The 11,603-nt window shown below is 32.7% G+C and overlaps 1 protein-coding gene across 1 annotated transcript in view; it reads right to left on the reverse strand.

Moving 5' to 3' along the window:
• Positions 1-1,648: 1,648 nt before the first annotated feature.
• The window catches only part of LOC137654817 (uncharacterized), a 152,485-nt gene continuing 142,530 nt past the window's right edge, over positions 1,649-11,603 (reverse strand). The window contains exon 8 of the mRNA XM_068388770.1: positions 1,649-1,765. Coding sequence (XP_068244871.1) covers positions 1,649-1,765 — 117 coding nt within the window. The remainder of the gene's footprint in view (positions 1,766-11,603) is intronic.

Consider the following 11,603-nt stretch of genomic DNA (forward strand, 5'->3'; position numbering starts at 1 on the left):
AAACGCCTTTTTTTATATTACATATATTTCACTACAGATGAAAGAATAATTCTTCTTTTGGATCGTTTTAAGTAATTATATCATTATTATTATCATTATCATTATTATTATTATCATTATCATTATCATTAATTATTATTATTAATATTATTATTATTATTATTATTATTATTACTACTTGCTAAGCTACAACCCTAGTTGGAAAAGCAAGATGCTATAAGCCCAGGGGCTCCAAAAGGGAAAATAGCCCAGTGAGGAAAGGAATCAAGAAAATAAGAGTATTGATTAACAATTAAAATAAAATATTTAAGAACAATAGCAACAATTAGAATAAATATTTCATATAAAATATAAAAACCACCAAAATAAGAGGAAGAGAAATAAGATAGAATAGTGTGCCCGATTGTACCCTCAAGCAAGAGAACTCTTAACCCAAGACAGTGGAAGACCATAGCACAGGGGCTAAGGCACTACCCAAGACTAGAGAACAATGGTTTGATTTTGGAGTGTTGAGAGGAATTTGTTCTTAATTAGATATTATTCATAATTATGAAAAGTAAACTTAATCTTGTTCAATGAAGGATATTATTATTATTATTATTATTATTATTATTGTCGTTGTTGTTGTTGCTGTTGTTATTGCGTTATTATTATCAATACAATAATGCATGATTATTGTTATCACAATTGCGTTATTATTATCTATATTAATATAATGATTTATTGTCAATATCATCATTATTATTTCATCATTATTACAGCTGCAGCTATTGCGTTATTAGTATCAGTATAATGATTTATTATCATCATCATCATTATTCCATCATTATTGAAACTGCAGCTATTGCGTTATTAGTATCAATACAATGATTTATCAATAGCATCATTATTACAACTGCAGCTATTGCGTTATTAGTATCAATATAATGATTTATTATCAATATCATCATTATTATTTCATCATTATTAAAACTCTAGCTATTGCTTTATTAGTATCAATATAATGATCTAATATCATCATCATTATTATTTCATCATTATTACAACATCAGCTATTGCGTTATTAGTATCAATATAATGATCATCATCATTATTATTTCATCATTATCACAGCTGCAGCTATTGCGTTATTAGTATCAACATAATGATTTATTATCAATATCATCATTATTATTCTATCATTAATAAAACTGCAGCTATTGCGTTATTAGTATCAACATAATGATTCATTATTATCATCATTATTATTTCATCATTATTACAACTGCATCTATTGCGTTATTAGAATAAATAACGGCATTATTTAAAAGATATTCATCTTAGGTTACCTTTTCAATCGACATCAAATAAATAAGTAAAAGCTATTGGATTTAGATATTCTCTAACCCCGCCCCCCTCCCTCCCCTCCCTCCCTCCCTCCTCCCTCCCTCCCTCCCTCCTCCTCCTCCTCCTCAATCCCTCCCTCCCTCCTCCTCCTCCTCCTCCTCAATCCCTCCCTCCCTCCTCCTCCTCCTCAATCCCTCCCTCCCTCCTCCTCCTCCTCTCTCCTCCTCCTCTCTCCTCCTCCTCCTCTCTCCTCTCTCCTCCTCCCTCCTCCTCTCTCCTCCTCCTCTCTCCTCCTCCTCCTCCTCCCCCCGAGAGACCTTACCTATCCTATCTGGGGAAACTGGACGTGTTTTTTGTTCGGTTTCGTCACTTTGGCGTCGTCTGTGGTCAAGCCACTGTTGCCATTGTGGGTGGTGATGTTGTCCATGGAGAATTCGTCCTGAAAGCAAAAAAAGGAAATTAGAGGGTTGTTGGAGATATGGACATCGAGATAGGGATAAGTGTGGATTGTCCAATTTTATTATTATTGTTATTGTTATTATTATTATTATTATTATTATTGTCATTATTATTTATTATTATTATATTATTATTATTGATATTATTATTATTATTATTATTATTGTTATTGTTATTGCTATTATTATTAATGTTATTATATTATATTATTATTATTGATATTATCATTGTTATTGATATTATTATTATTATTATTATTATTATTGGTATTGTTATTGCTATTATTATTATTATTATTAAATATTATTATTATTAATATTATTATTAAATATTATTATTATTATTATTATTATTATTATTGTTGATATTGTTATTGTTATTATTATTATTTTTAGTATTATTATTATTATTATTATTATTATTATTATTATTACAAGCAAAGCTGCAACACTAGTTGGAAAAGCAAGATGCTATAAGTCCAAGGGCTCCAACAGGGAAAAATAACCCAGTGAGTAAAGCAAGCAAGGAAATATATATATTAATACATTTGCGTTCATCATTGGAACTTTTTAGAAATCTTGCTTATAAACATGGATTTTAAAGTATTCAGGGAACCAATTAAAACTAAGTAAAAGAAGTTAAACAAAATTAAAGCAAATATGTATATTAAAACCTGATGATCAGGGGAAAAAAATGTGGAAAAATGTCAATTATTCTTCTGTGAAAAGAAGAAAACGTTTGAATGGAGAATCTCTTCTTGGAAGGATGCCAACGTAAGGTCAACATTCTCTCTCTCTCTCTCTCTCTCTCTCTCTCTCTCTTTCTCTCTCTCTCTCATAGACGCCTAGCATGTGGGTGGGTGTTATAAAGAGATGGAAGGACTGTAGAAAGAGGAAATTTAACACCTCTCTCTCTCTCTCTCTCTCTCTCTCTCTCTCTCTCTCTCTCTCATAGACGCCTAGCATATGCGTGGGTGTCATAAAGTGATGAAAATAGAAAGTTAGAGAAAAATCTGGATCTAAAATATTATTGTTGTTGTTGTTATTATTATTACTGTTATTGTTATTTTTATAATTATTATTGATATTATTATTATTATTATTGCTATTATGGTTCCTTTTGATTTTTAGTTTTGGAATTTTTTATTGATTCTTTAATTTCTAGGATTGTTGTTGTTGTTGTTATTATTATTATTATCATTAATGTTGTTATTTCCATTATTTTCATTGTTATTACCATGGTTCTTTTTTTTTATTAAATTTTGAATTCTTTTTATTAATTCTTTAATTTTTATTATTATTATTATTATTATTATTATTATTATTATTATTATTATTATTGTTGTTGTCGTTGTTATTATTATTATTATTATTATTATTATTATTATTATCATTATCATTATTAAAGATTTTTGGTGTTACGAAAAATCACGAAGTTAGATAAACAGATCAATCAAAAGGAGTATAGGAAGAAGGAATTTAGCTTTGGCGTTCATAACTAACCGGAAACATAAAGCAAATACCTTAATATTTGTTTTTTCCCGCTGTGCTAACACCATTAATCTTCATAAGGGGATAGAACAGTCTCTATATTTGTTTTCCTCTGGCTAGCACTGCGACTAGTAAGAAATATGACTCTTAGATACGTTCCTCTCCCGTCCATCATTAATAACCTCTCTCTCTCTCTCTCTCTCTCTCTCTCTCTCTCAGTACATGCCATAATTACCTGGATATATTTTGAAGTTTATATCCAAATAGTTTCTCTCTCTCTCTCTCTCTCTCTCTCTCTCTCTCTCTCTCTCAGTACACGCCATAATTACCTGGATGTCTTTTAAAGTGTATATCCAAATATTTCTCTCTCTCTCTCTCTCTCTCTCTCTCTCATAGACGCCTAGCATGTGCGTGGGTGTCATAAAGAGATGGAAGGACTGTAAAAAGAGGAAAATTAACATTCTCTCTCTCTCTCTCTCTCTCTCTCTCTCTCTCAGTACATGCCATAATTACTTGGATATATTTTGAAGTTTATATCCAAATAGTTTTTTTCTCTCTCTCTCTCTCTCTCTCTCTCTCTCTCTCTCTCATCATCAAAGAAACGAAAAGATAAATCGGTGTTCCGTGAAAACTTTTTCAGCACAGGAAAAATGATCTAGTTTCCTGAAACACTTTAGCACGAAATGAAAGATCATTAGTATAGGCTTTTTCCATTTTTACTTTTTTTCATTTCGTAGACCCGGAAACTTTTTTTTTCTCATTGTTATTATTAATGTAAGGACTGTTTCGTTGTTGTTTTTGTTGTTGTTGTTGTTGTTGTTGTTATTTTTGTTGTTGTTGTTGTTGTTATTTTAGTTGTTGTTTTTGTTGTTATTTTGAGTTGAAGTATTCACTGGTTTCCTCGTTGTTTTCCTTTTTGATTTATATGTGAAAATTTTGATTAGCCACTCAATCGAAATTTTATGAGATGGGGAATAACTTAAACATTGATAGAAAAGTGAATTTATATGAACGAACACTCATATTATTATTATTATTATTATTATTATTATTATTATTATTATTATTAGCTAAGCTACAACCCTAGGTGGAAACGCATGAGTCTATAAGCCCAAGGGCTCTAATAGGACAAATAGCCCAGTGAAGAAAGGATATGAAGAAACATATAGAATAGTGTGTCTGAGTGTATCCTCAAACAAGAGAACTCTAACCTAAGACAGTGCAAGACTATGGTACAAAGTCTATGGCACTACCCAAGACTAGAGAACATTGGTTGGTTTTTGAGTGTTTTTCCTAGATGAACTGCATATATATATATATATATATTATATATATATATATATATATTCCCCTCTCTCTCTCTCTCTCTCTCTCTCTCTCTCTCTCTCTCACTAGTTTTTTTCTAGAAGAGCTGCACACACACGTATATACAGTATATATATATATATATATATATATACATACATATATATACCTCCCTCTCTTCTCTCTCTCTCTCTCTCTCTCTCTCTCTCTCTCTTAGGCAGGAGCACAATTACCTCTCCCTTGACTAGGTATCTCCTGGCAATATAACTCGTTTCGTCGTGGAATATTTATTAGAAATTTTGGGAACTCCGAGAAAACTATTTTTCATTCTTCGATCGAAAAATCCATGGACGAAAATAGAATTATCGTATTCCATCTTTCCATATTCACATTCTTATTGTTTTTTTTTTTAAAGTATATTTATAAACTATTTTATGAATTATTTTATGAAGTATTTTATAAGATATTTTATAAGGTATTTTATAGTATTTTATAGTATTTTATATACTTTTATATACTTTTATATACTATTTTATAAACTACTTTAAAGAGTATTTTATAAAGTTTTATAAATTATTTTATAAACTATTTTATAAGCTTTTATAAACTATTTTATAAGCTTTTATAAATAATTTTATAAGCTTTTATAAACTATTTTATAAACTTTTATAAACTATTTTATAAGCTTTTATAAACTATTTTATAAGCTTTTATAAACTATTTTATAAGCTTTTATAAATAATTTTATAAGCTTTTATAAACTATTTTATAAGCTTTTATAAACTATTTTATAAGCTTTTATAAATAATTTTATAAGCTTTTATAAACTATTTTATAAACTTTTATAAACTATTTTATATACTTTTATAAACTATTTTATAAACTATTTTGTAAATTATTTTTATTGGTCGTTTAAGCTTCAGTGTTCCATTCTTAAAAGCGAAGAAATCAAAGTAACTTGAGAATTTATACAGAGAGAGAGAGAGAGAGAGAGAGAGAGAGAGAGAGAGAGAGAGAGAGAGAGAGAGTAAAAACTTATCGTTAAAATATTTAATATATATTACGCAAATTAGTTTTTAAAGCCTTAAAAGAGATGTTTGAAGACTTTAAGCAGCAAAATCTGTATTAATAGCAACATCTGAATTTAATGATAATGAAAATAAGAAAATAAGATAAGAAAATGGAAAATAATATAAGAAAATAAAATTTATATTGATGTTGTTAAAATATATCTTAATTGTTCGTTAGTTCTCTTTTCAGTTTATTTATTTCCTTTTCTCACTGGACTATTTTTCCCTGTTGGTGCCGTTGGGCTTATAATATCCTGCTTTTCCAACTAGGGTTGTAGTTTAGCTTATAATAATAATAATAATAATAATAATAATAATAATAATAATAATAATAATATTGAGCGTATAGGTTCCTGCTTTTCTAACTAGGGTTTTAGCTAAGCTAATAATGATGATGATAATAATAATAATAATATTAATAATAATAATAATAATAATAATAATAATAGTAATGTTGGCCTTATAGGTTCTTGCTTTTCCAACTAGGATTTAGCTTAGCTAGTAGTAATAATAAGGATAATAATAATAATAATAATAATAATAATAATAATAATAATAATAATAATGTTGGGCTTATAGGTTCCTGCTTTTACAACTAGGGCTGAAGCTCTGCTAACAACAACAACAACAACAACTACAACAACAACAACAACAACAACAATAATTTGACGGCCACTCGTTAGTGCAACTCAGCACGCCACAATCACACTTCAACAACTTGTTAAAGAATTTGTTCCTGTCCAATATCTGAAGGGGATGCACTCGAAAATCAAATAATGATCGACGGATGAAGAAATCTGAAAGGTGAGGGTTTAGAGGGGAAAAGATTTACAGAGAAATCCCCCTTGAAATCCCCTCAGAGCAAGATTTATTGATAAATCTCCCCTGGAATTCTTTCTGAAAATCCCCCTTGAAATCCTCTGTGAGCAAGATTTGTTGATAAATCTCCCTTGGAATTCTCTTAGAGCAAGGTTTATTGATAAATCTCCCTTGGAATTCTCTCTGAGCAAGATTTATTGATAAATCTCCCTTGAAATCCTGTGAGAAAGATTTATTGATAAATCTCCCTTGAATTCCTCTGTGAGCAAGATTTATTGATAAATCTCTCTTGGAATTCTCTGTGAGCAAGATTTATTGATAAATCTCCCTTGGAATTCTCTCTGAGCAGGATTTATTGATAAATCTCCCTTGGAATTCTCTCAGAGCAAGATTTATTGATAAATCTCCCTTGGAATTCTCTCTGAACAAGATTTATTGATAAATCTCCCTTGGAATTCTCTCTGAACAAGATTTATTGATAAATCTCCCTTGGAATTCTCTCTGAGCAAGATTTATTGATAAATCTCCCTTGGAATTCTCTCTGAACAAGATTTATTGATAAATCTCCCTTGAAATTCTCTCAGAGCAAGATTTATTGATAAATCTCCCTTGGAATTCTCTCAGAGCAAGATTTATTGATAAATCTCCCTTGGAATTCTCTCAGAGCAAGGTTTATTGATAAATCTCCCTTGGAATTCTCTCTGAACAAGATTTATTGATAAATCTCCCTTGGAATTCTCTCAGAGCAAGGTTTATTGATAAATCTCCCTTGGAATTCTCTCTGAGCAAGATTTATTTATAAATCTTCCTTGTAATCCTTTCAGTCGCTGATTGGCGATGGCGATTATAAACTATTTTAGTCCCCAGAGCAAAATAAAAAAAAATAAAAAAAACTACACATTACAAGGCACTAGGAGAGTTGGAACATCCAGGCCTACATGGTTGAGGACTATGAAGCGTGACGTTGGAGATGATTGGAGAAGTATTGCTTTAAAAGCTGTGGATAGAGACGACTGGCGAAATCTAACTGAGGCCCTTTGCATCAATAACCGTCGGAGGAGATGATGATGATAATGACATGATTAGCTGATCAACGTTCATTGTTTTATTGCAAGAGGATTAATCTATTTATCATTCAGACAGCAACAATAAATGCAGCTGTTTCCAGTCCAAGGCAGGACAAAGGCCTCAGACATATAAATCTATGTGTGGTAATTGGCCAGTTTTCATCTCCAAGGTGGCAAGTGCGGATTGATGATAGTGGGAGATTTTTTTCTGATCGCTCTCAGCAAACCAACCAAGTAAGGGTGGCCCAAACTATACTCAAATTTTTTTCAATGAGGCGCATTTGCACCGACTCGCAGCGGTGCCCTTTTAGCTCGGAAAAGTTTCCTGGTTTATGATTGGTTAGAATTATCTTGTCCAACCAATCAGCGATCAGAAAACTTTTCCGAGCTAAAAGGGCACCCCTGCGAGTCGGTTCAAATCTGCCTCACTAAAAAGAATTGACTATAGTACAGATTTGCTTTTTGAGGTAAACGCTGTCGACTTCCTTTTGAAGGACTTTGCATTGTCTTTGGGTTAGATCGTAGTCCCGATCGGCTGCCTTGCCAGATATCGCTTTAGACCCTGGTAGCGTATGTTCATGTGTTGTACCAGTCACCAGCGTTCTTCCTCCCAGCAGCGAGGAGTCCTGGCGCGGTTATGTAGACAGTTCGAGACGAGTGAGGTGTCTGATATGTTTTTAGGTGTTGGAGTTGGAAAGTTACTCACATTTCAAATTCCCTTTAATCGCTTAGTTTTGAGGGGGCCATAAAGGGAGGGGGTCGTAGGGGAGGAGGTCATAGGGGAAGGGGGTCATAGTGGGAAGGGGGTCATAGTGGGAAGGGGTCATAAGGGAAGGGGATCATAGAAGTGGCTATCGGGGAAGGGGGTCACAGAGGGAAGGGGTCATAGGGGAAGGGGGTCATTGGGAAAGGGTCATAGGAGAAGGGGTTATGGGGGAAGGGAATCATAATGGGAAGGGGGTAATAGGGGAAGGGGTCATAGAGGAAGGAGGTCATAAGGGAAGGCAATCATAGGGGGAAGGGGGTCAGAGTGGGAAGGGGTCATAGGGGCAAGTGTTTATGGGGGAAGGGGGTCATAGGGGCAAGTAAGTATGGGGGAAGGGGGTCATATGGGAAGGAGGTCATATGGGAAGGGGTCATAAGGGAAGGGGGTCATAGGATAGGTGGTTATGGGGGAAGGGGGACATAGGAGAAGTGGTTATGGGGAAAGGGGTCATAGAGGGAGGGGGTCATAAGAGAAGAGGGTCATAGGCAAAACCTTATTACTTATTTTTCTAACATTTTCTAGAATTTATATATATTCTGTTTACATTCTAATTGTATATCATCTTTATCATACTAATTGTTTACCATCTTTATCATTATTATTTTAGTAGTATCACTTCAAAATTATTAGCAAAAAAAATTATATATTTTTCTAATATTCTCTTGTTTCCTCAATTAATTGCATATTCTTTTTTTCCTTTTCCAGTCATCAAATATAAACAGAATCCTTTTATTTATCTTATTTACTTCCAATTAAACCTGAGTGCTTTAATTGAAGCGTTAATTACAGAATTTTAGTTTTGTTTTATTTTTTCTATTTTTCTCAGCCATTAAGGTTTTTTTATGACGAATGATATCAAACAACCTTTTCACTGCCAATTAAGCCGATAGCTGAAATATAGTGGAATATCCCATTAACTTTCAGTTTTTTTTTTCTTTCTTTTTTCAAATTAATTGTTTACCTGCTTCTGACCGCACCAGAACTCTATACAATAAGTATTTTCTTGGCTTGTCGTAGATTATTATTATAATTATTATTATTATTATTATTATGTATTATTGTTATTATTATTGATATTATTATTATTAGTATTATTATTATTTATTATTATTATTATTATTATTTATTATTATTATTATTATTATTATTATGTATTATTGTTATTATTATTATTATTATTATTATTGATAATTGTTATTATTATTATTATTATTATTAGTAGTAGTAGTAGTAGTAGTAGTAGTAGTAGTATTGTTATTATCATTATTAGCTAAGCTACAACCATAGTTGGGAAAGCAAGATGCTATAAGCCCAAGGTCTCAACCAGGGAAAAGTAGCCCCGTGCTGAAAGGAAATAAAAAAATAAATAAACGAGACAATGAATCATTTAATAGAGTTCAAATCTCAACAATCAAAAGGTTAGTTTTCTTCAATCAACTTTATTATCTCTCACGGGAACTAATGGCCATGATAGCACAAGGTCATCTTAATCTCCTGTGTCCAAAACAAGAAATTCCTGACTCGTTTTACTTCTTAATATGATGGATTTAATTGTAGATTTACTATAGTCCATTTCTTTTAGCGATGCAGATTTGCACCGACTCGCAACGGTGCCCTTTTAGCGCGGAAAAGTTTCTTGGTCGCTGATTGGTTAGAATTATATCGTCCAACCAATCAGCGATCAGGAAAGTTTTCCGAGCTAAAAGGGCATCGCTGTGAGTCGGTGCAAATATGACTCGCTAAAAGAAATGGACCATAGTGTGACTTTGAGGGGTCAGGAACCGCTGTTCACTTCCAGCATTTTACATAACAGTTAATCCCTGCAAGTTTCATTACTGTACGATTAAAATTGTAGCCAGGAAACCGTTCACTAACAAACACACACACACACGCACAAACACTCAACCAAGGGCGAAAACATAACCTCCTTCCATCTTCGTAGGCGGAGGTAAAAAGATTTTCTACGAAGAAAGAAAATGAATAAGTCTGACGAAGTAAGGCACACACACAAACAGGGGAGGAAACATAACCTCCTTCCATCTTCGTAGGCGGAGGTAAAAAAGGTTTTCTACAAAGAAATGATTAATAAGTCTGACGAAGGTGTAATAAGACACACACAAACAGGGGAGAAAACATAACCTCCTTCCATCTTCGTAGGCGGAGTTAAAAGCTTTTCTACAAAGAAAGAAAAAGATTAATAAGTCTGATGAAGGTGTAATAAGACACACACAAACAAGGGAGAAAACAACCTCCTTCCAACTTCGTAGGCGGAGGTAAAAAGCTTTTCTACAAAGAAAAAAAAAATAATAAGTCTGACGAAGGTGTAATAAGACAAACACACAAACGGGAGAAAACACAACCTTCCATCTTCGTAGGCGGAGTTAAAAAGCTTTTCTACAAAGAAAAAAAAAAGGATTAATAAGAAGTCCGACGAAGGTGTAATAAGTAAGACACATTAAGACAAAAAAAGGGCGATAACATAACCTCCTTCCATCTTCGTAGGCGTAGGTAAAACGCCTTTCTTCAAAAAAAAAAAAAAAAAAAGGATTAATAAGAAGTCCGACGAAGGTGTAATAAGTAAGACACATTAAGACAAAAAAAGGGCGATAACATAACCTCCTTCCATCTTCGTAGGCGTAGGTAAAACGCCTTTCTTCAAAAAAAAAAAAAAAAAAAAAAAAGATTAATAAGAAGTCCGACGAAGGTGTAATAAATAAGACACATTAAGACAAAAAAAGGGCGATAACATAACCTCCTTCCATCTTCGTAGGCGTAGGTAAAACGCCTTTCTTCCAAAAAAAAAAAAAAGATTAATAAGAAGTCTGAGAAAGGTCTAATAAGTAAGTAATCAGCTCATCGCAGAGACCGCGTGATTAGTTTTTGATTGGACAATTCGTCCATTAAGATAACAATGGCTAATCAGGACAAGTGGAACACTCTCTTTCATCAGTATTAGACGCTACTGGAATAAGAGGAAAGAGGACAGATCCTTCCAGAGGTACAGAGCTTTCCAGAGTTCCAGATCCTTCTAGAGGTATAGATCCTTCTAGAGGTGCAGATCCTTCTAGAGTTCTAGATCCTTCTAGAGTTCCAGATCCTTCTAGAGTTACACATCCTTCTAGAGGTACAGATCCTTCTAGAGTTACACATCCTTCTAGAGGTACAGATCCTTCTAGAGGTACAGATCCTTCCAGATGTACAGATCCTTCCAGAGGTATAGATACTTGCATAGTTCCAGATTCATCTAGAGGTACAGATCCTTCCAGAGGTACAGATCCTTCTATAGGTGCAGATCCTTCCA

Source organism: Palaemon carinicauda, chromosome 15 (genome assembly GCF_036898095.1).
Source record: "Palaemon carinicauda isolate YSFRI2023 chromosome 15, ASM3689809v2, whole genome shotgun sequence".
In the NCBI taxonomy this organism is placed as follows: Eukaryota; Metazoa; Arthropoda; class Malacostraca; order Decapoda; family Palaemonidae; genus Palaemon; species Palaemon carinicauda.